At 38.7% G+C, this 25,155-nt stretch overlaps 1 protein-coding gene across 1 annotated transcript in view; it reads right to left on the bottom strand.

Annotated features, from left to right (window-relative positions):
• Positions 1-25,155, bottom strand: part of LOC150089320 (sodium channel protein para-like) — a 2,114,826-nt gene that overhangs the window by 483,790 nt on the left and 1,605,881 nt on the right. The window contains exon 24 of the mRNA XM_090389008.1: positions 19,272-19,500. Within this exon, the coding sequence (XP_090245134.1) occupies positions 19,272-19,500 (229 nt within the window). The remainder of the gene's footprint in view (positions 1-19,271; positions 19,501-25,155) is intronic.

Here is a 25,155-nt window from a genome sequence, read left to right as displayed (position 1 = left end):
AGACAACTTAGTTGATTTCAACCCTTCTAAAACTCAGTCTTGTCCTATATCTCGCAAAAAGGATTCTTTTTTGCGAGATATAGGACACTTTAGTGACACTCCGATTTCTAGGCAAAATGATATATCTCTTTTGGGGATTACCCTGACTTCTAATCTCTCTTGGCACAAGCATATTACAAATATTGCTTCCTCTGCATCTAAAAAATTTGGTTTTCTCTTTCGCTCTCAGCGTTACTTTTCTTCCAAACAGCTACTCACTCTTTATAAATCGCAAATCCGCCCTGCCATGGAATATTGTTCCCACATCTGGGGGTGGTGCCCCCAAAACCACTCTCAGGCTTCTTGATTCCATTCAGAAGAGGGCAGTTAGGTTAATTAATGATTCATCTCTAACAGAGTCTCTCCACTCGCTTTCTCATAGACATACTGTTTCTGCTGCATGCCTCTTCTACAGATACTTCCATCAGCCCTGTTCTTCTGAATTGGCTTCTATAATTCCCGCTCTCTCTCTCTCTCTCTCTCTCTCTTTCAAAACAGTCCGAACACGTGCCGCCACAAGCCAACATCCATTTAATGTCCAACTTCAAACCCAAAGAACCAACTTTTCATCTTCCTCATTTATTCATTCAACTGCCGTTTTCTGTAACAACCTTCCTTCATACGTATTTCCTGAAAATTACAATCTACAGAAGTTCAAGTCCAATATCAACAAATATCTTTTTCGTCTTCTCAACCTCCAAGCACGGTACTAAGTACTATAGGTTCTAATACCTCTCGTGTTTGAGGTTCACATAAAAAAAAAAAAAAAAAAAAAAAAGGTAGCTGACAAACTGAATGAGTATTTTGCATCTATATTCACATGAGGAAATCTGTGGGGAAGTGGAGGGGAGAATTATATCAAACTCTAACAGGGATTTAAATGACTTTGTAATAAATGAGAGAAAAGTGGAGGGGGAATTGTTGAAGTTAAACATAGAAAGGCACCTGGAATGGACGGGATCTATCCAGTTATATTAAATGACACAGAAAAGGAAGAAAGCAAAAACCCTTAGCCATAATTATGGGAGCATCTTTGGATTCCCAAGGACTGGAGGTTTGGATTCCCAAGGACTGGAGGTGTGCAAATGTATTTCCAATTCACAAAGGAGGATCAAAGGTTAACACGAGTAATTACAGATCTGTTTAACTTATGTTCAAGGGAACATCATGGAGTCACTGGTTAAAGAAGCATTGCAAGATCATCCATACAAGACTGCAGTTATAGTTCAGATACAGCATGGGCTTGTTAAGGGGAAGCCTTGTTTGACCAATTTGATTGGATAATATGATGTGGTCACAAAAGAACTGGATGCAAAATATAATTTTTGTATCAGATACTTGGATTTCAGAAATCTTTTGATAGTGTTGCACATGAAAGACTACTTAAGTAAAATTAAATGCAACAAGGCATCATATCTTTAAGAGCATCTTAAAGATATGATGCCTTGTTTCATTTAATTTTAGTTAAATATTATCATGTACACCTTCTGGCATCTCTCATATTGTGCGATTATCTTCACAACTGGATTGTCATTTCTGCAATACCAGGGTACCTGCCCACCCACTGATGAAAGGCCAACAAGCCTTGAAATGGTGCAGTCTGGGTAATGGTGCCCACTGAGAATAAGTAACAATCGACTTCTCTTTTAGTGAAGCATTATTTATTGGAGGCAGTGCAATATAAGACAACTTGTTGTGAAGCAAGAGCACAATATGAGATACAGATAAAATGATGCCCTTCACACAACTAATGTAATTTTTTATTTAGGAGTTGTCTATGGTGTGTTTACACCAATATTATATGGAAGACCACTGTACAAATTGGAGCAATATGGCATTAAGGGCAAGTTAGCATTAGCATTAGTAGAGGCATATGATGCAAGAAAGCAAGCTTATTCAGCATCAGCCAAAAAAAACAAAAAAAAAACACACCACACCCATTTCACACCTCCGTTCGTTCGAAATACCTGTCCAGTTGAGCCTTAAATTTGTTTAGGCTATCAACTTCAACAACAAGTGATGGAAGTCGGTTCCACCAACCAACCACCCGCTGGCCAAAGGCAAATTTCCGCACATCTATCCGACATCCATCCTTCCTCAATTTGAATTTATGCCCTCTCAGGTGATTATTCTGAGCAAGATGAAGAATCCCATTGGCATTGAGCATGCTCAAACCATTCAAAGCCTTATACACCTCTATCAGATCACCTCGCCGGTGCCTAGTCTCCAGACTCTGTAATTTGCAAAACTTAAGACTTTCTTCGTAAGAGCAACCCTTTGTTCCATTCACTAATCTTGTTGCCCTTTTCTGTACCCGTTCCAGCAGCTCTACAGCCTTCTTAAAATGAGGCCTCCAGACCTGTATACAGTACTCAAGATGTGGCCTAACCATTGCCTTATACAAGGGAATAATCACCTCCTTATCCCTGCTAGAAAAATTCCTGTATATCATTGACAAGACACCATGAGCTACTCTTGCAGCTCGTCTGCACTGCTCAGAGAACTTCATATTTGCCTGCACAATTACCCCCAGGTCCTTTTCATTCTCCACCACTGTCAGTGTAGTACCGAAGAGTTGATACGTTGCTCTGTGGTTACTGTTTCCCATATGTAGTACTTTACATTTGTCAATGTTAAACTTCATTTGCCACCTCTCAGCCCATCTGTTCAACCTTTCCGGATCCTGTTGCAGCAGCATAGCATCAGTAGAGTCCTTAACAACCCTGCCAACCTTTGTATCATCTGCAAACTTGGACATTAAACTTGATATACCATCATCAATATCATTCACAAACACTGAAAACAAGAACGGACCCAACACTGAACCCTGAGGAACTCCACTAATAACATTAGTCCACGTTGAGCAGTGTCCATTGATTACCACTCTCTGTCTTCTGCCACTCAACCATCCCCTTATCCATAGCAGCAATTTGCCTCCAATGCCACACTGCTCCAATTTGTGCAGCAGTCTTCCATGTGCAACAGTATCAAAAGCCTTTCTAAGATCCAAATATATAATATCAAAGTTATTCCCTGCATCCAGTTCTTTTGTGACTACATCATAGTATCCAATCAAATTGGTCAGGCAAGACCTGCCCTTAACAAAACCATGCTGTGTCTGGGCTATAACTGAATTCTTGTCTAGATGATCCTGCAGTGCTTCTTTAACCAGTGCCTCCATTAATTTAGTTGGAACAGAAGTTAAACTAACAGGTCTATAATTACTTGTGTCAGCCTTTGATCTTCCTTTGTGAATTGGGGTTACATTTGCACATCTCCAGTCTATGGGTACCTCCCCTGAGTCCAAAGAAGCTCTCATAATTATGGCTAGGGGTTTGCTTAATTCCTTTGCTGCCTCCTTTAATATAACTGGATAGATCCCATCCACCCCAGGTGCCTTTTTTATGTTTATCCTCAACAATCTCTCCTCCACTTTCCTCTCAGTTATTACAAAATCATCTAGTTCACTGCCAATGTTTACTTTACCTACGTCATTCTCCTTCCTGAATAACTCCTCATGCGTGAATGTAGATGCAAAATACTCGTTTACATTGTTAGCCACCTGAGCAGGATCCTCAACTGTTGAACCATCAATATCCAGTGGACCAATCTGATTCATCCCTTTCCTTCTTGAGTTTAAATAGGCAAAGAACTCTTTTCTGTTTTTCTTTGCATCCTTTGCCAAGGATTTTTCGTAGTCTGCCTTTTCCTGCCTAATCTGCTTTGTGACTTGGTTACAGACCAACTTATATCTATCATAGGCTTCCATGTCACCCATTAATTTGTATGTATGCATTTTTTTCCATGCATGCATTTCTATGCATGCATGGAAAAATGCATTTTCCATGCATTTTTCTTCTCTGCCACATGTCTCATTAGTTCATCTGACAACCATTTAGGCCTAAACTTTGAACAATATTTCTTAGTTGGTATGTAAAGCCTGGTAGCTTCCAAGATTAGTTCCTTGAATGCTTCCCATTTTGAGTTTGTATAGAATTTAAATACTGTCTCAGACCATCATAGTCGCCTTTACGAAAACAAAAACCCTTCCCTTTACCTCTGATGGTAGTTACCTCCTTGAGTAAATCCCACTTCAACACACTGTGATCACTGCCACCTAGTGGTTCATTTATCTGCAGATTCTTAATGCATGAAGAATCACTACTGATAATCAGATCAAGAGTATTGCTCCCTCTTGTTGCCGTACGAACATGATGATGTAGAAAACAATCATCCAATAAATCCACAAAAGCCTTGCTAGTGTGTGAGTGACCAACCCACAAATTCCAGTCAATATCTGGGAAATTAAAATCCCCCATTATAAGACTCTCTGATTTACTGGCCCACTCTATTTCCCTGTACAATATCTTATTATACTCATCAGAGTCATTAGGCCTATAGTAAACTCCTACTCTCAATTTTGATTTCACACCAAACTGACTCAACACTGCCCTGTCCATCGATGTCGACTGGCTTCACTTCCTTGGATTTTATGTGTTTCTTAACTAATAGCATAAACCCTCCTCCCCCTCCTGTCCTGTCTATCCTTTCTATACACATTGTATTCCCCAAATTCCAGTTCCGCATTCCTTATATCTGCGTGACACCACGTCTCTGATATCCCAACAATATCTGCCTTTGATGTTTTGAGCAATACCTCAAATTCATCAAATTTATTTACCAAACTCCTAGCATTGGTGTACACGCAGGTATACATGCACCTGTTTCTATTCCTAGCAAACCCTAACACAACCCATGTGTTTACTTGTACCGCAATGACTCCCAGCAATCTCTGAAATATCCTGCATCTTGTTTTTCAGGCTTCTGCTCATTTCAATAGAAGCAGTGCAAGAAACACTTCCACCTCTGCCAGTGGCTACTGTTAATTTATTAGTCCTTGTATCCCCCCCCCCAACTAGCAGTTTTCCGACCCTCCTAACATTGCCTTGACAGCATCAGCAAATATTCTTGCACCCTTTCTATTTAAGTGTATCCCATCCCTGTAGAAGCAATCTCTCCTGTTAACAAGTACAGTCCAGGCTGAAAAAAATTCTACCCCTTGAGCCTTGCACAATCCCTCCAGGGCCGAATTGATCGACAAGGCTCTCATCATATACTCCCTCCTATCGTGTCTGGGCAGAACTGCAGACACTTTCAAATTCAACCCTAATTCACAGCTTTTTTTCAACAGTGACCTGTACTTGCTAAGTAATTCCGCCGGTCTCCTACTCTTCTATGGATAAAGGAATAGTTGAGTGGGAGAAGACAGACAGTGGTAATCAATGAACACTGCTCTTTGTGGAATAATGTTATTATTGGAGTCCCCCAGGGTTTGGAGTTGGGCATATTTTTGTTTTCTATATTTATCAATGATATTGATGAAGGTACATCAGGCTTGATGTCCAAGTTTGCAAACAATACAAAGGTTGGCAGGATTGTTAATGATAGTAATGACAGTATGCTACTGCAACAGGATCTAGAGAAATTGGGCAGATGGGCTGAGAAGTGGCAAATGAAGTTTGACATTGACAAATGCAAAGTACTGAATATGGGTAGCAGATACCCCATAGTTGCGTACCAAATGTGTGGTACTACACTCAGGGTAGTGGAGAATGAAAAAGACCTGGGGGAAACTGTGCAGTCAGATATGAAATTTTCTGAGCGGTGAAGGCAGGTGGCCAGAGCAGCTTATGCATCTATATGTGATAAACTGCTGGCATCCACTTTCCTAAAGAATTCCTCATGTGAAAATGTAGATCAAAATATTTATTCTGGTTGTCAGCAAAGTGAGCAGGATCTTCAACAGTCTTCAACCATCAATATCAAGTGGACCAATCTGATTCATCCCCTTCCTTCTAATGTTTAGATGATAAAAAATGCTTTCCATTGAGAATTTCCTGATGATAACATCATCAGTATATCTCACTCTATACAATTTTATACCCATCTGAGACTACGTTTATGTAAGCAAAACCTTCTCTTAACCTTTTATTGCAGTTACATCTTTAAATAAATCCCACATCAATACACTGTTATCAGTGCCCCCCAGCAGTTCTTTTACCTGGAGATTCTTAAAGTATGAATGCACACTGCTGATAATCAGATAAAAAGTATTAGTCCCTCTTGTTGCCATTCTGACATGCTTCTGTAGAAACAAGAGTAGCCTTGTGCAGGCGAAGTTTTTACGGCTGAGGAACATAAAGAAGTTTTTTCTGTTTTATTAACTTAAATTGGCTTGAATTGGCATATTAACTTATTTTATAGAGTAGCTCTATATTCCTAGTTACGATACTTAGTTTAAATTTTACTGTAGATAGAGACTTTGTAGGTTATTACTTAGTATTGGTAAGGGTATCCAATCCACGTTTTTACAAATTTTGCAGAGCCGGCGAACCGGAAGTTTTTTAGCTATAGTTAGCCACTTTATTGACCAATTGTTATATTAAATTATTTTCTGTTAGTAGCTTATAGACCTAGGCAGGATCCTTGATTTATTCTGAATTGAGACAGTGAGATTTTGGAAGTTAATTAATATTTAAGTGTCTGTAGATTTACCATTTGTAACTTGTTGCCATTGTTATATGATACAACGTTATATCTCAAACTAGATAGCATTAACTTAGTATAGTATAGTAGTATAGTATTATCAATTAATCAGTAAATTTATTAATCTCATTGAACTTCATTGTTAATTAAATTGTACTTTTAATTAAATACATATAATGACTTAGATTTTACGAACGTAACATAATTAATTATTACATAACTTGATACGGAACTTATATAAAGAAACTCAAAGATAATACTTGACATTTAAAAAAAAATATATAGATATACCGTATTTTCTGGCTTATAAGACGCAGTTTTTTTTCGCGAAGAAATACTCGGAAAATCACCCTGCATCTTATATGGTCAATGTCAGATTAGGCCTAAAGACTACCGGCAATGCATTTTCAGGACACCCTGTTATGATGGAGTTGTTGAGAAGGCATTGCTACACAATTGCCTTTAAATTACAAGTAATAGAATTTGCAAAGCAATATGGAAACCGTGCTGCTGAAAGACATTTTGGACCACCTCCTACTGAGAAAATGGTACGTGCCTGGCGAAAGCAAGAGGAGAAACTCTGACAAGCAATAAAGTCAAAACACAACCTTCACAAGCAAAAAGCTGGATGGGAGGAACTGGAGAATGAGATGAAGATGTGGGTTACAGATCAGAGGAGCCAAGGTATTGTGGTAACAACTAAAAATATCATTTCTGAAGCTAAATTGAGGGCAGCTGCAACAGGGCATGATGACTTTATAGGTGCTATAGACTGGTGCTATAGATTTATAAAGAGACATGGATTAGCGATGCGAACAAGAACAAAAATAGCACAGAAAATGCCTGAGGAGTGCGAAAACAAAATTATTGATTTTCACCGATATATTATCAAAGTCAGAAAAGAAAATGATTTTGAACTTAGTCAAATTGCAAATATGGATGAAGTTCCATTGACGTTTCCTCTAATAAGACAGTTGATTTTAAGGGTGCTAAATCTGTGACCATTAAAACTTCCGGCAATGAGAAATCCCATTTTACAGCAGTGCTGGCATGTTGTGCTGATGGCGCCTCCGTAGCCAGGTGGGAAGGAGCAGCAGTGCGTAGCACACGCTTCTTGATTAGACCGGGATTCGAGCCCGTGCCCACCAAATACAGAGGATGCGGAAAGGTCAGAGAATGACCACCGCATATCCCCGGAGCAATATGGCCTTGGTTGCTAATGCTCCTAAAAACCAGATAACAAACAACAATAACATGTTGTGCTGATGATACCAAGTTACCACTATTACTAATATTTAAAAGGAAAACAATGCCGAAAGAAAGCATTCCAGCAGGAGTTTTTATTCAAGTTCACCCCAAAGGATGGATGGATGAGCATGGCGTGAGGTTTTGGTTGGAAAAGGTGTGGTCACGCCATCCTGGTGGACTTCGCAAGAAGCCGTCACTTCTCGTGTGGGATCAATTCCGGTCTCACCTAACTAATTGTACTAAGATAATATTAAAAAGTTAAAACACGCAAATGGCTGTAATTCCTGGAGGGTTAATGGGTCAAATGCAACCCCTGGTAGTATCAATAAATAAGCCTTTCAAGGACTACATGCGTAAAGAATGGAATAAATGGATGATGCTCCCACAGCATGAACTAACATCAACAGGGCATATCAAAAGACCTACCATTGTCAGGTTTGCCAGTGGGTAAAAAATGCTTGGAATGAAATTAAAATGGAGCCAATAGTATGATTGTTTAAGAAGTGTGGCATAACCAATGCTCTTGATGGCACGGAAGACGACCTTTTGTATGAGGAAATAGATTCATCTGACTCAGAGATCACTCATAACATGGACGATGGTGACATTGAATATCTTGAATATTATGATGATTTCAGTACTGGCTTTTTAGTGTTTAAGGATAAATGAAAATGTCAGACATTTCATAATCTTTAGAACAAATAAATATTTTTAAAAATTTCTTGTGTTTTATGAATTGAATAAAAACTCCATGTTGTAAGACCATTTAATAAAAAAATTTTAAAAAATAAATGTAACCCATTTAATTTATTTTTAATACCAACTCCCTGATTACATCCCGTATCACCCCATGTAAACATATTTGTTTACATCAGTCGGTAAAAGATCGCTTCTTAGTTTCACCGTAAACAGTATCGAAGGATAATAGAAGGGTTATTATTTTTTCCAAATTATGTGGCCAAAACTAGGTTGCGTCTTATAAGCCAGAAAATATGGTATAATGTTACAACAGCGTTGGGATACAAGTTTAGGGTTATAATTTTCTACTGAAATTGAAATTTTATTGAAATTGAATTGGAATCATGACTCAGAGCAGAGCAGCAAAGCAAAATGCTCAAGCTAAATGGAGTGCAGTGGCTCAGGGGAGAACTGAGGGGAGCAGTTGCCCTCTGAATCACAGCCTTTTAAAATGCACTGCTTGCTTGATGTTTATGGAGCAATCAGGTAAGGGACATGATATTCGGCCGCCTCCGTAGCCAGGTGGGAAGGAGCAGCAGTGCGTAGCACACGCTTCTTGATTAGACCGGGGTTCGAGCCTGTCACCACCAAATACGGAGGATGCGGAAAGGTCAGGAAATGACCACCGCATATCCCGAAGCAATATGGCCTTAGTTGCTAATGCTCCTAAAAACCAAATAACAAACATGATATTGCCAAGGGGGATGTCTTTGTGTGCGCACGTGATGTAAGGACTGTGAGGCAATGAGGCAACAACTCAGCATTGTTATGGACCTATATGAGAGCTTGAAGGACAGGGTGGATGCCCTCGAAGAATCTAAATTGAGAGGCCCATCAAGCTCTCAGCTGCCCACATCAACGCCAGAGCTTGCACTTGATCATCACGCAACACAAAGGCAACCTCCAAGGCAGAATGCGCTGGTCCCACAGGAACTAGCAGTTGTTGGTCTCAATTGTCAGGGAAATGGGGAACATGCTATGTAAAAAGGATAGGTGGAACAGGGCCCAGGTATGTCTGCCAGGGTCAAAGGTTGATGATGTTGTAGAGCAGATATCATCTTTTAAGGGCACAAAGAGTGATATTGTTATACACGTTGGCACTAATGATATTAAGAGTAGGAGACCAGCAGAATTACTTAACAAGTACAGGTCACTATACTTGTTAAGTACAGTGACCTGTACTTGTTAAGTACAGGTACAGGTCACTGTTGAAAAAAAGCCGTGAATTAGGGTTGAATTTGAAAGTGTCTGCAATTATAGACGATAGGAGGGAGTATATGATGAGAGACTTGTCGGCCCTGGAAAGGAGGTAAAATTTTTTCAGCCTGGTCCGTACTTGTTAACAGGAGAGACTGCTTCTACAGGCATGAGATACACTTAAAGAGAAAGGGTGCAAGAATATTTGCTGATGCTATTGAGGCAGTGTTAGGTGGGTCGGAAAACTGTTAGCTTGGTGGGATACAAGGACTAATAGATTAATAGTAGCCACTGGCAGAGGTGAAAGTGATTCTTGCACTGCTTCTATTGGAATGAGCAGCAGCCTGGAAAACAAGATGCAGGGTATTTCAGGGCCTGCTGGGAGTCATTGCGGTACAATGGGTTGTGTTAGGGTAGCTAAGAATAGGAACAGGTGCATGTATACTTGCATGTACACCAATGCTAGGAGGTTGGTAAATAAATTTGATGAATTTGAGGTATTGTTCAAAACATCAAAGGCAGATATTGTTGGGATATCAGAGACGTGGTGTTACACAGATATAAGGAATGCAGAACTGGAATTTGGGGAGTACAATGTACAGGAAGGATAGACAAGACAGGAAGGGAAGAGGGGTTATACTATTAGTAAAGAAACGCATAAAATCCAAGGAAGTGAAGCCAGTCAACATCGCTGGACAGTGCAGTGTCGAGTCAGTTTGGTGTGACATAAGCATTGGGAGATCAAAATTGAGAGTAGGAGTGTGTTATAGGCCTAATGAGTCTGATGAGTATAATAAGGAACTGTACAGGAAAATAGAGTGGGCCAGTAAATCAGAGAGTTATATAATGGGGGATTTTATTTTTCCCAGATATTCACCCAGATATTTTCCCAGATAATTTCCCAGATATTTGTGGGTTGGTCACTCACACACTAGCAAGGCTTTTGTGGATTTATTTGATGATTGTTTTCTATATCAGCATGTACGGGAGGCAACTAGAGGGAGTAATACTCTTGATTCGATTATCAGTAGTGATTCTTCATGCATTAAGAATCTGCAGATAAAGGAACAACTAGGTGGCAGTGATCACAGTGTGCTGAAGTGGGATTTACTCAAACAGGTAACTACCATTAGGGATAAAGGGAAGGGTTTTTGCTTTCATAAAGGTGACTATGGTGGTCTGAGACAGCATTTAAATTCTATATGGTGGGACCAACTGATGATGTTATCAACAGCAAATCCAAAATGGGAAGCATTCAAAGAATTTATATTGGAAGCTACTAGGCTTTACATACCAACTAAGAAATATTGTTCAAGGTTTAGGCCTAAATAGATGTCAGATGAACTAATGAGACATGTGGCAGAGAAGAAAAATGCATGGGATACTTTTTTTTTTTTTCCTCTTTTAGTTAGTTGTTTGATATCGGCTTCTGTGGCCATAATGCACCTCCTAAGGTTTTTTTTTGCAGTACTCTAATCCAAGCCTGTGACCTTTGAGTTGCCAGGCAGGCACTTGGCCCACCTGGCTAGCCCGGTCGGCTGCATGGGATACATATAAATTAATGGCTGACATGGAAACCTATGATAGATATAAGCTGGTCTGTAACCAAGTCACAAAGAGGTTTAGGCAGGCAAAGGCAGATGAGAAATCCTTGGCAAAGGATGCAAAGAAAAACAACAAAGAGTTCTTTACCTATGTAAACTCTAGAAGGAAAGGGATGAATCAGATTGGTCCACTGGATATTGATGCTTCAACTGTTGATGATCCTGCTCAGGTGGCTAACAAACTAAATCAGTATTTTGCATCTACATTCACCAATGAGGAGTTATTCAGGGAGGAGAATGCCAGAGGTGAGTTAAACTCTGGCAGTGAGCTGGATGATTTTAAAGATTTTAATAGTTGTACACGTTGGCACTAATGATATTAAGAGTAGGAGACCGGCAGAATTACTTAACAAGTACAGGTCACTGTTGAACAAAAGCCGAGAATTAGGGTTGAATTTGAAAGTGTCTGCAATTCTGCCCAGACACGATAGGAGGGAGTATTTGATGAGAGCCTTGTCGATCAATTCGGCCCTGGAAAGATTGTGCAAGGCTCAAGGGGTAGAATTTTTTTCGGCCTGGACTGTACTTGTTAACAGGAGAGATTGCTTCTACAGGGATGGGATACACTTAAATAGAAAGGGTGCAAGAATATTTGCTGATGCTATCGAGGCAGTGTTAGGTGGGTCGGAAAACTGCTAGCTTGGGGGGAGACAAAGACCAATAGATTGACAGTAGCCACTGGCAGAGGTGAAAGAGATTTTTGCACTGCTTCTATTAGAATGAGCAGAAGCCTGAAAAACAAGATGCATGATATTTCAGAGACTGCTGGGAGCCATTGCGGTACAAGTAAACACATGGGTTGTGTTAGGGTAGCTAAGAATAGAAACAGGTGCAGGTATACTTGCGTGTACACCAATGCTAGGAGTTTAGTAAATAAATTTGATGAATTTGAGGTATTGCTCAAAACATCAAAGGCAGAAAACTGTTGGGATATCAGAGACGTGGTGTCACACAGATATAAGGGATGCAGAACTGGAATTTCGGGAGTACAACATCTACAGAAAGGATAGACAGGATTGAAAGGGGGGGGGGGTTATGCTATTAGTTAAGAAACATAAAAACCAAGGAAGTGAAGCCAGTCGACATTGCTGGACAGTGCAGTGTTGAGGCAGTTTGGTGTGACATAATGACTAATGACTCTGATGAGTATAATAAGAAACTGTACAGGGAAATAGAGTGGGCCAGTAAATCAGAGAGTCTTATAATGGAAGATTTTAATTTCCCAGATATTGACTGAAATTTGGGGGCTGGTCACTCACACACTAGCAGGGCTTTTGTGGATTTATTGGATGATTGTTTTCTACATCAGCATGTTCGGGAGGCAACTAGAGGGAGTAATACTCTTGATTTGATTATCAGCAGTGATTCTTCATGCATTAAGAATCTGCAGATAAATGAACCACTAGGTGGCAGTGATCACAGTGTGCTGAAGTGGGATTTACTCAAAGAGGTAACTACCATTAGGTGTAAAGGGAAGGGTTATTGCTTCCGTAAAGGTGACTGTGATGGACTGAGACAGTATTTAAATTCTATACAGTGGGACCAACTGATGATGTTACCAACAGCAAATTCAAAATGGGAAGCATTCAAAGAACTTATCTTGGAAGCTACTAGGCTTTACATACCAACTAAGAAATATTGTTCAAGGTTTAGGCCAAAATGGATATCAGATGAACTAATGAGGCATATGGCAGAGAAGAAAATGCATGGGATACTTACAAATTAACACATGACACAGAAGCCTATGATAGATACAAGTTGATATGCAACCAAGTTACTAAGGAGGTTAGGCAGGTGAAGGCAGATTACGAGAAATCCTTGGCAAGGGATGCAAGGATAAGCAGCAAAGAGTTCTTTGCTTATGTAAACTCTGGAAGGAAGGGGATGAATCAGATTGGTCCACTTGATATTGATGGGTCAACTGTTGATGATCCTGCTCAGGTAGCTAACAAACTAAATGAATATTTTGCATCGTCATTTACACATGAGGAGTTATTCAGCAAGGGGAATGCCAGAGGTGTATTCAACTCTAGCAGTAAGCTACAGAATCTTGAAATAACTGGGAGTAAAGTGGAGGAGAAACTGTTGAAGATAAACACAAGAAAGGCACCCGGGGTGGATGGGATCTATCCAGTTATATTAAAGGAAGCAGCAAAGCAAGTAAGCAAACCCTTAGCCATAATTATGAGAGCTTCCTTGGACTCAGGGGAGGTACCCATAGACTGGAAATGTGCAAATGTGACCACAATTCACAAAGGAGGATCAAAGGAGTGACAAGTAATTATAGACCTGTTAGTTTAACTTCTGTTCCAGGAAAATTAATGGAGGCACTGGTTAAAGTTAAGCAGTGCAGGATCATCAAGATGAGACTTCAGTTATAACTTGGAAAGAGCATGGTTTTGTTAAGGGAAAGCCATGCCTGACCAATTTGATTGGATACTATGATGTGGTCACAAAGGAACTGGATGCATGGAATAACTTGGATATCATATATTTGGATCTTAGAAAGGCTTTTGATACTGTTGCACATGGAAGACTGCTGCACAAATTGGAGCAGTGTGGCACTGGAGGCAAAATGCTGTTAAGGATAAAGGGATGGTTGAGTGGGAGAAGACAAAGAGTGGTAATCAATGGACACTGCTCATCGTGGACTAATGCTATTAGTCCACAATGAGCAGTGTCCAGGATTGAGTCCATTGTTGTTTTCTGTATTTATAAATGATATTGATGATGGTATATCAAGCTTAATGTCCAAGTTTGTAGACGATACGAAGGTTGGCAAGGTTGTTAAGGAAACTAATAAAAGTACGCTGCTGCAACACGGTCTAGAAAAGTTGAGCAGATGGGCTGAGAGGTGGCAAATGAAGTTTAACATTGACAAATGTAAAATACTACATATGGGAAGCAGCAATCCCAGAGTGATGTATCAACTCTGTGGTACTACATTGAAAGTGGTAGAGAACGAAAAGGACCTGGGGGTAATTGTGCAGGAAGATATGAAGTTTTCTGAGCAGTGCAGATGGTCTGCAAGTGTAGTTCATAGTGTCTTGTCAATGATATACAAGAATTTTTCTAGCAGGGATAAGGAGGTGATTATCTCCTTATATAACGCAATGGTCAGGCCCCACCTTGAGTACTGTATACAGGTCTGGAAGCCTCATTTTAAGAAGGAGGTAGAGCTGTTGGAATGAGTACAGAGAAGGGCAACAAGATTAGTGAATGGAACAAAGGGTTGCTCTTACAAAGAAAGGCTTAAGTTGTGCAAATTATGGTTTCTGGAGACTATGGATAAATTCAAATTGAGAAAAGACAGATGAGGATAGATGTGCGGAAGTTTGCCTTTAGCCAGCAGGTGGTTGGTTGGTGGAATAGACTTCCATCCTTTGTTGTGGAAGTTGATAGCCTAAATAAATTTAAGGCTGAGCTGGACAGGTACTTGGAACGAATGGAGGGGTGAAATGGGAGCGTGTTTTTATTTATTTATTTTTTTGGCTGATGCTGCTGCATAAGCTTGCTTTCTTGCATCATATGCTTCTACTAATGCTAATCATCCAATAGATCCACAAAAGTCTTGTTAGTTTGTGAGTGACCAACCCACAATTCCAATCAATATCTGGAAAGTTAAAATCTCCAATTATAAGATATGATTTATTGGCCCATTATTTCTCTGTACAGTTTTTCACTGTACTGTTCCAAGTCATTAGGGCTATAACACTACCCTACTCTCATTTTTGCCCTTCCGGTGCTTATGTCACTATAAATTTACTGAACATTGCACTGGCCACCCTGTTAACTCGAAGTGCTGCTTTAAATTTTATTTGCTTCTATACTAAGAGTAAAATAACTCCCATTATTTTACTATTTCACTATATACTGTCTTCGGCCCACACACTTTCATGTCTCTAGCTTGACAGTGTACTGTTCTCGATACAGCGAAACACACGCGGAGATGGGAGAAATCCCAGGTGCCGTCCAACACGAACATACTTTATATACTATCTTAGAATTATTTTGCAAAATCGAATTATTTTGAAGTAAGTGTAGAGTAAAATTATAATATGACTTTTAAATTCTAAAATAGTTATTTTTTAATTTTAAAATCTGTTTTGTGTGTTTGTAATAGATTTATAACATGGGGAGGTTTTTCAGATGGTCATGGGATTGTCTAGTGTTGCTGGTAAGCAGGATTAGTGGTTCAGTGATACCAGTTTATGAAAAGTTTCTCAACCTGGAAGTTCTTACATGAAGAGTTCTCTGAGCAGTGCAGACGGGCTGCAAGAGTAGCTCATGGTGTATTGTCAATGATATATAGGAATTTTTCTAGCAGGGATAAGGAGGCGATTATTCCCTTGTATAAGGCAATGGTCAGGCCACACCTAGAGTATGTATACAGTTTGGAGGCCTCATTTCAAGAAGGATGTAGAGCTGCTGGAATGAGTACAGAGAAGGGCAACAAGATTAGTGATGGAACAAAGGGGTGCTCTTATGAAGAAAGGCTTAAGTTTTGCAAATTACAGTGTCTGGAGACTAGGCACCAGCGAGGTGATCTGATAGAGGTGTATAAAGCCTTGAATGGTTTGAGCATGCTCAATGCTGATGGGATTCTTCCTCTCACTCAGAATAATCACCTGAGAGGGCATAAATTGAAATTGAGGAAAGACAGATGCAGGATAGACGTGCGGAAATTTGCCTTTAGCCAGAGGGTGGTTGGTTGGTGGAACAGACTTCCATCCCTTGTCGTGGAAGTTGATAGACTAAATAAGTTTAAGGCTCAGCTGGACAGATATTTTGAACGAACAGAGGGGTGAAGTGGAAGTGGTTTCTTTTTTTCTTTTTTTTTTTTTTTTTGGCTGATGCTGCATAAGCTTGCTTTCTTGCATCAAATGCCTCTACTAATGCTAATGCTAAAGCAATAAGTGGACATAAAGCATATATATTTTAAACTGTTGTGTTTACAAAGCAACATTGATATAGCTATCATCCACTGAAATTAAACAGGTAAAAAAAATCAAAAGTGGGACTGTACTAAAATAATAATATATAATACAGTGCTAAAATGTACTTCACACAAAATTACCTTCCAAGTTGGGAATACCCCCACTCTCTTCCTTTTACCCATAGATGCTTAATCTTTCCAAAGTTGCATAACTCTGACTCATTTTCATAGATTTGTGGTTCTTAACTATCTTCAGGAGCATAACTCCAACAGATAGTGTGAACCTAAATATACATACAATGGAGATAATATAGAGAGAAAAAAAAAAAAAAGACAATATAGAGAAGATATATTATTTATTCATAGCAAATATATAGTAAAAACAATATACAGTAAATTGCCCAGATTTTTTCATATTAATTTCAGTGATATTTCCAATAATTTCTTAATTAATTGGATAGCTGAAACAAATAGCTGCTTAAATGAAAACTCTCTCAAGTGTAATGCATTATTATCTATTAATTTCAACAGGTTTTTTACTATAGAAGAACAGGAATAAGAGTAGGAGTGTGTTATAGGCCTAATGACTCGAATGAGTACAATGAACAATTCTACAGAGAAATAGAGTGGGATAGTAAATCAGAATGTCTTATAATGGGAGATTTTAACTTCCCAGATATTGACTGGAACTTGTGGGTTGGTCACCCACACACTAGTAAGACTTTTTTGGATTTATTGGATGATTGTTTTCTGCAGCAGCATGTTCGAGAGGCAACCAGAGAGGGTAATACTCTTGATCTGGTTATCAGCAGCAGTGATCATTTGTGTATTAAGAATTTGCAGATAAAGGAACCACTAGGTGGCAGTGATCACAGTGTACTGATGTGAGATTTACTTAAAGATATAATTACCATCAGGGGTAAAGGAAAGAGTTTTTGCTTCCATAAAGGTGAGTACAGTGGGATCAACTGACGATGTTACCAACAGTAAATTCTAAGTGGGAAGCATTCAAGGAATTAATCATGGATGCTACTAAAAGTTTCATACCTATTAAGAAATATTGTTTAAGGTTTAGGCCTAAATGGTTATCAAATGAACTAATGAGACTCATGACAGAGAAGAAAAATGCATGGGATGCATATAAATTATCAAGCGACTCAGAAGCTTATGGCAGATATAAGCTAGTCTGTAATCAGGTCACAAAGCAGGTTAGGCAGGTGAAGGCAGATTACGAGAAATCTTTGGCAAAAGATGCTAAGGAAAACAGCAAGGATTTCTTTACTTGTATAAACTCTAAAAGGAAGGAGATGAATCTGATTAGTCCACTCGATATTGATGGTTCCACTGTTATTGGTCCTGCTCAAATAGCAAACAAACTGAATGAGTATTTTGCATCTACATTCACACATGAGGAGTTATTAAGGTTTGAAAATGGCAAAGGTTATCAAATTGTAGCAGGGTGCTTAATTATTTTGTAATAACTGAGAGCAAAGTGGAGGAGAAATTGTTGAAGTTAAACATAAGAAAGGCACCTGGGGTGGATGGGATCTATCCAGTTATATTAAAGGAGGCAGCAAAGCAACTAAGCAAACCCTTAGCCATAATTATGAGAGCATCCTTGGATTCAGGGGAGGTCCCCATGGACTGGAGATGTGCAAATGTATCCCCAATTCACAAAGGGGGATCGAAGGGTGACACGAGTAATTACAGACCAGTTAGTTTAACTTCTGTTCTGGGAAAAATAATGGAGTCACTGGTTAAAGATGCATTGCAGGATCATCTAGACAAGACTGCAGCAATAATTCAAACACAGCATGGATTTGTTAAGGGAAAGTCTTGTCTGACAAATTTGATAGGATATTATGATGTGGTTACAAAGGAACTGGAAGCAAAAAATAATTTTGATATCATATATTTGGATTTCAGGAAAGCTTTTGACACTGTTGCGCATGGAAGACTATTGTACAAATTGGAGCAGAATGGTATTAAGGATAAGTTACTACAATGGATAAAAGGATGGTTGAGTGGGAGAAGACAGAGGGTGGTAATTAATGGGTGCTGCTCTTCGTGGACTAATGTTATTAGTGGAGTCCCACAGGGTTAGGTGTTGGATCCTCTGTTCTTTTGTATATTTATCAATGATATTGATGAAGGTATATTAGGCTTAGTGTCGAAGTTTGCAGATTATACAAAGGTTGGTAGGGTTGTTAATGACAGTAATGGCAGTGTGCTACTGCAACAGGATCTAGATAATTTGGACAGATGGGCTAAGAAGTGGCAACTGAAGTTTAACCTTGACAAATGCAAAGTACTGCATATGGGTAGAAGTAACCCCAGAGATATGTACCAACTGTGTGGTACTACACAGTACCACGCCTTGAGTACTGCATACAGGTGTGGAGGCCTCATTTTAGGAAGGATGTAGATTTGCTTGTGCGTGTACAGGGAAGGGCAACAAGATTGGTGAGGGAATGAAGGGATCCTCTTACCAAGACAGGCTTAAGTTCTGCAAATTGCAGTGGCTTGAGACTAGGCACCTGCGCGGTGATCTGATTGAGGTGTATAAGGCCTTGAATGGGTTGAGCACACTGAATTCTGATGGGATCCTTCCACTTGTTCAGATTACGAACCTAAGGGGACATAAATTTAAATTAAGAAAAGACAGATGTAGAATAGATGTGCAGAAATTTGCCTTTAGCCGGCAGGTGATTAATTGCTGGAATAAACTTCCATCTGTCGTTGTGGAAGTTGATAGGTTAAATAAATTTAAGGAGGAACTGGACAGGCATTTGGAGGGAATGGTGTGATTTTTTTTTTTTTTCTTCTTTTGGCTGATGCTGCATAAGCTCATACACTTGCTTTCTTGCATCACATGCCACTACTACTACCTGTTGAAATTAAACAGAAAAAAAAGAAGGAAACATATATAACTATAATTTTATTAGTGTTAAAAATCTACTAACCTTCTTTCATATCCAAGTCCTCTTTACTTGCATCTTTCTTTTCCTCTTCTGAACCTGCCTGGAGTGAAGAACGACTAGTTTCCTTGGACGGTTTTTCAATTATCACTCCTTTCTCCTTCAGTTCTTTAATATCCTTTAATCCATTGAAAGACTTGTTACTAAGAGCATCTTCTTCTTTTTGCGGATGTACTTTATTGCCAAAGATTTCCTTTTCCTGCAAAATCAACATCTGTTTCCGTGAATAAGCTAGGAAGGCAGTAAAGTGGATTTAATCAATATATAGATATATATTTACACAAAAAATGATAAAGATGCAATGAAATTACAAAAGTCTTATCAAACAGGAATGCAGTTGATTCCGGTTAATTGGGACTCATTGGGACTAGTGTATTTTGGCCCGATTAAGTGGTTGCCCCAATTATCCAAAGTTTCACATAAAAAAAAGTTAAAAAACAATGGACCCCCCCCCCCCCCGCTTTACAATTAGTTCACTATACAATCAAATCATGTTACGATGGAGTCACCTAAGTAAAGTGCCGTTCACTATACGATATGTAGTAAGCGCCGGTCATTGTGATCACGTTTGTAAATTGAATTTTAGTTCTATTAAACAGTGATTCTAATTAGTGAAAATAGAAGGAATATTATCCACAGGCTATAAAAGTAAAGATAGGTTAAGCACAATTTACCCTTTATTACCTTACCAATTAAAAAATTAAATGATATGTGAAAATCGGTGTAAGATTAAATGCTTGTGCAATATTACAATTGAATGGGAAATAGCTGGTGAATTTTCTTTTGAGGATGTATTTAATAAATGGGTAGAAAAGGCTTCAAAACAAAACTAAAAATACATAATATATATTTCTGTGAATTCGGGGTCCAGTCGGTGTTACCTGTTCTTTGTATCAAATTGATAAAAACATTTAATATCTGTTATAGGTGATTTTTTTTTGTTTTGGCTATTTAATTATTCTGTAATAATCAATATATTGTAATACAGGGTTGTAATACAGGACACTGGAGCAAGTTCTAAGGCTCGTACTGAAGAGAAATTTGGTAAACAGGTACAATAAAAGAATGTGCTTCCCATTTATTGGAAAAAAAAAATTAGTTACAAAATTTGTCATTGTATGGCATTGTGGCAATACAAATCACTTGAACAGCACTACACTGTTCAATGTGTCCTCCATTTTGGTCAACAACAATTTCCATTCGAAGAACAGCATTTTCTATAGCAGAACGTAACATGTCAACTGGAATAGCCAGCACATGATGTCTAATGCTGTCCTTCAGATCTGCCAGAGTTTGACATCCTTCCTGATACACCTGGTTCTTCAAAAAACCCCACAACCAGAAGTCGCATGGGGTGAGGTCTAGTGATTGGGAGTGGCCAAGATGTCTGGAAACAACGGCCGATGACCTATTCGTCTGTAAAGTGTTGCCTTAGCAATCTTTGGACACAACGGTGGATGTAGGGTGGTGCACCATCTTGCATGAATATGGTATCCTGAAGGCACCCACATTGCTGTAGCTCTGGTATTGTGAAATTTGCCAACATTTCATAATATCGCTGCCCGGTGAAAGAACAGGTTCGGGGTCTAGTTGGTGTTACCTGTTCAAAAAAACATATGGCCCAATCATGAATGTGGCCGTAAATCCACACCACACTGTCACTTTTGGAGAATGCAACAGGACCTCTTGGATAACTCAAGGGTTTTTCTGTTGCCCAAATGCAATAGTTGTGCATATTCACTTGTCCATTTAAGCAGAAGTGGGCTTCATCACTCCAAAGAATGTTCCATGGCCAAGTGATATCCACTGTCATTCGTGTCAGAAACTGAAGTGTGTATGTGAAACGCATATCTGCACCACCATGCTTTAGCTGCTGTAGTGTGTGCATCTTGTAAGGATAGTACTGCAACACCTGATGCATTACTAGCCTTACAGTGGAATATGGCATGTCCACTTCACGAGAAACATCTAGCACCCTTGTGCTACCACAGAGAGATTGATTTGATAAATCCATGACAGCCAGAGCCATATCTTCAACATGAGAGGAGTCCACTTGTTTTCGACTACCTGGTTGAACACCAAGATGTCCTGTTGCTTCAAATTTCACAATCATTTTGTGGCCTAAGGCCATGCCTTATGCGCTTCTGATGCTGGAATTCTCCGATAACCACAGCTGCATTGTTGCTGTTCTGATAGTACAGCTTCACTAATAGCACCTTTTCCTGCAACATTGTTGGCATTGATGCTGTAGTGCAATTAAACATCTACTGTATGATTTTGAAGAGACTGCTTTGCTTTTATACAGTACAGTACAGCTGAGTAGTGACGCTATGGCAATAACTTACTATTATGCAAATAACGTATGTTATTTGCATAATAGTAACTAAGATGTAACTAAGTTACATGCCATACGGTGGCAAATTTTGTAAAATTTTTTTCCCCTTTTTTTCTGTCAAGTTGATGATAACATTTAATATGTCTATTATAAGTAACTGTTTTGTTTTGACTATTTATCAAAATATAATTATATTAGAATACATAAAACAAATTTGTGTATGTGTGTCAAGTTGATGATAACATTTAATGTCTATTATAGGTGATTGTTTTAACTATTTATCAAAAATTTTGTGTTTTGATAAATATTATAATAATATTTATTTTAATAATTATATTTTAATAATATTAAAATAATAGTAATAATTAATACTTAATAAATATATGCTCCATTTAATTTTTTTTTGTCTCAACACAAATAAATGGCGCCCCTTAACCCCTTTTGCATCTCGGTCCCCGAATACCTTTGCACGGCCCTGATTTCAATATTATCACTAGAATATATGCTGGTGATGGGTATGCATGAGAGGTCTTCACATGAAGCAAAGCACTCCAAAATCAATGGTCCTGGCAGAAAGCAGCAGCCACTACTGATACTGTTGCAAGGCAGAAATGGGATGTTGGACTGCATGTTAACAGCAGGTGTAGTTAGAAAAAGTGAAATAGCTGCAGAAAGTAATGAGAATAAGCCTGTCATTCCCATCAGGCACCAAGTACCTGATGTTTGTTGAATAGGGCAGACGCGCAAAGAATCCCCAGATTTCAGGAGGAACTTTCATTAGGTTAGGGAAATGGGATATTCGGACCCTATGTCAAGCCAACAAAGATTAAAACATGGCAATTGAAATAACTTATAACAAGAGTCCATGATGTGAGATGAACAGGAATCATACAGGTGATATGGGGAGTTTTTTTTTTTTTTTTTTTTACTGATCTATTACAACATCAGCAAAAAAAACCCTCGCCATATCACCTGTCCATCTCCTCTAATACTCTGTCTAGTTCTTCGTTGAATTTAATACAAACAAACAACCTACTTCTACAACACCAGATGGAAGTTTGTTTTGACAATCAACTATCATCATCATCATCATCAGCCATTTTCAATCCACTGCAGGATGAAGGCCTCTCCAGCAACTTTCCAGTTCCTTCTGTTTTGAGCACTGGCCATCCATTTACTATTCAAAAACTCATGAATTTCATCTATCCATCTCCGCCTTTGTCTTCCAGGTTTTCTTCTAGCTCCTCTTGGGTACCATTCTGTTATTTTCTTAGTCCATCTGTGATCATGCCTTCGAGCTATGTGTCCTGCCCAAGACCATTTTAGTTCTTTAGTTTTGATAAGAATGTCCTTTATTTGAGTTTGCTGCCTAATCCATGTGTTTCTCTTCTTATCTAACAGTCTGATTCCCAATATAATTCGTTCCATTCTTCGCTGTGTAGTTCTTAGCTTCTCTTCCATTCTTTTGGTGAGTGCCCAAGTTTCACTTCCATAAGTCATGGTGGGGAGTATACATTGATTCATTATTTTACGTTTCAAACAAACTGGGATATTGCTCTTCAGTATGTGACTATATTTCCTGAATGCTATCCATCCAAAATTTATTCTTCTCTTGACTTCCAGCCATTTATCATTATTACAGCTAATAACTTGTCCCAGATAAGTATATGACTCCACCTTTTCAATTACTGCTCCTTCAATCATTATTTCCCTTTCCGTGGCATACTTGTTCATCATTACTTTTGTTTTAGCCATATTCATCTTTAGTCCAAAATCCTTACTAACTGTGCATAACTGATTAAGATTTTCCTCTAATTCTTTGGGATCGTGGCTTATGACCACAATGTCATCTGCAAATCGTAAATGGTTTAGGTACTCTCCGTTCACATTGACTCCTTTCTGCGACCAGTCTAATCTTCTGAAAGCTTCCTCAAGGGCAGCAGTAAACAGCTTCGGAGATATTGTGTCTCCTTGTCGAACTCCTTTCTCGATTTTAAATTTCCTACTGTCTTTGTCTAGTCTAATAAAGGATGTAGCACTCTCATATATTTTCTTCAAAATCATAATATATGGAGTATCTATGCCTTGTCTTTCCAGTGCCCGAAACATTGCCTTATGCTGTATGGAGTCAAATGCCTTTTCATAATCCACAAATGCCAGGCATAATGGTGTTTTATATTCATTTGCTTGTGATATTACGTGAAGGTGATCCATAGTTGAGAATCCTGTCCTAAAGCCAGCTTGCTCTTTCGGTTGATTCTCATCAAGTATTCTTTCTAATCTGTTAGTAATGACCCTTGTGAACAACTTGTAGATATGGGATAACAAGCTAATTGGTCTATAATTTCCAATTTCTGATTTATCTCCTTTCTTATGCAGCAAAACTATGATTGCATTATTCCACTGCTTAGGCGTCACACCTTTTCTAATGCACTTTGTGAAGAGCCTTGCCAGTTTTTGTGTTATGTCTCTTCCTCCCAATTTTAACAACTCTACAGTAACTTCATCTTCCCCCGGGGCTTTCCGATTCTTCATTTTCTTCAATGCATGTTCTACCTCATCAGGAAGAATATTGGGTATGTCGTATGTGTTTCTACTTTGCAATCTATCTTCCCCACTGCTGGTATCATTCCCTCACTCCTTGTATAATTCTCTATAGTAGTCTTCTGCTATTTGAATTATGCCTTCTCTGCTGTTTATAAGTACACCATCGCTATTCTTCAGTTTCAGTATCATTTGTCTTTCTGTATTACTGCTCATGGCTGCTGATTTAAATCCTTTGTTTTCCCTTAATGCTTGTTTTACTTTTCTTGTGTTAAATCTTCTTATGTCCTCTCTGAGTCTCTTTCTAATGGCTTTGCATAACTCAGTATACTCAATTTTCTCCCTGTCAGTGTTTTTCTTGCTCTTCATTTGTCGTCTTTGGTTCATCATAACAAGTGTTTCTTGACTAATTTTTTTTTCTTTGGATTTCTGTTTCCCTATAGGTTTCTTGGGCTTTATCACTTTCAGAAAGTTGTAATATTCCTTGTCGATATCTTGGTCCTGAGCAGTCTGCAGAAGCTCAAACTTGTTCTTAAGTTCCAGTACATACTGCTTTTTCTCCTCCTCTGTTATTTCAAAGACCTTTGTATTATTTACTCGAGTCAGTTTTTTCCTTTCCTTTCCTACATCAATATCAAGTGTACATCTTACCATTCTGTGATCACTTCCAACATTTACCTTATTCAGGACGGTAACATCATTCACAATATATCTTCTGTTAGTGAGGATGAAGTCGATTTCATTAGTTGTTAATCCATTTGGACACTTCCATGTCCACTTTCTGTACACCCTTTTCTTGAAAAAAGTGTTCATTACTGACATTCCTTGAGATTCTGCAAATTCCACAAGTCTTTCACCTCTTTTATTTCTTTCACCAATTCCAAAATTTCCTATAGTTCCTCTTTCTGCGCTGTTTTGCCTTTTTCCAACCTTAGCATTGAAGTTCCCCATAATAATAGTGTAGTGGGTTTTCTGCTCATCTAGAAGACT

Source organism: Mastigoproctus giganteus, chromosome 2, assembly GCF_048544385.1.
Source record: "Mastigoproctus giganteus isolate SK-2022 chromosome 2, ASM4854438v1, whole genome shotgun sequence".
NCBI lineage: Eukaryota > Metazoa > Arthropoda > Arachnida > Uropygi > Thelyphonidae > Mastigoproctus > Mastigoproctus giganteus.
The sequence above is the reverse complement of the archived record's forward strand: the minus strand, read 5'-3'. Positions and strand labels throughout refer to the sequence as shown.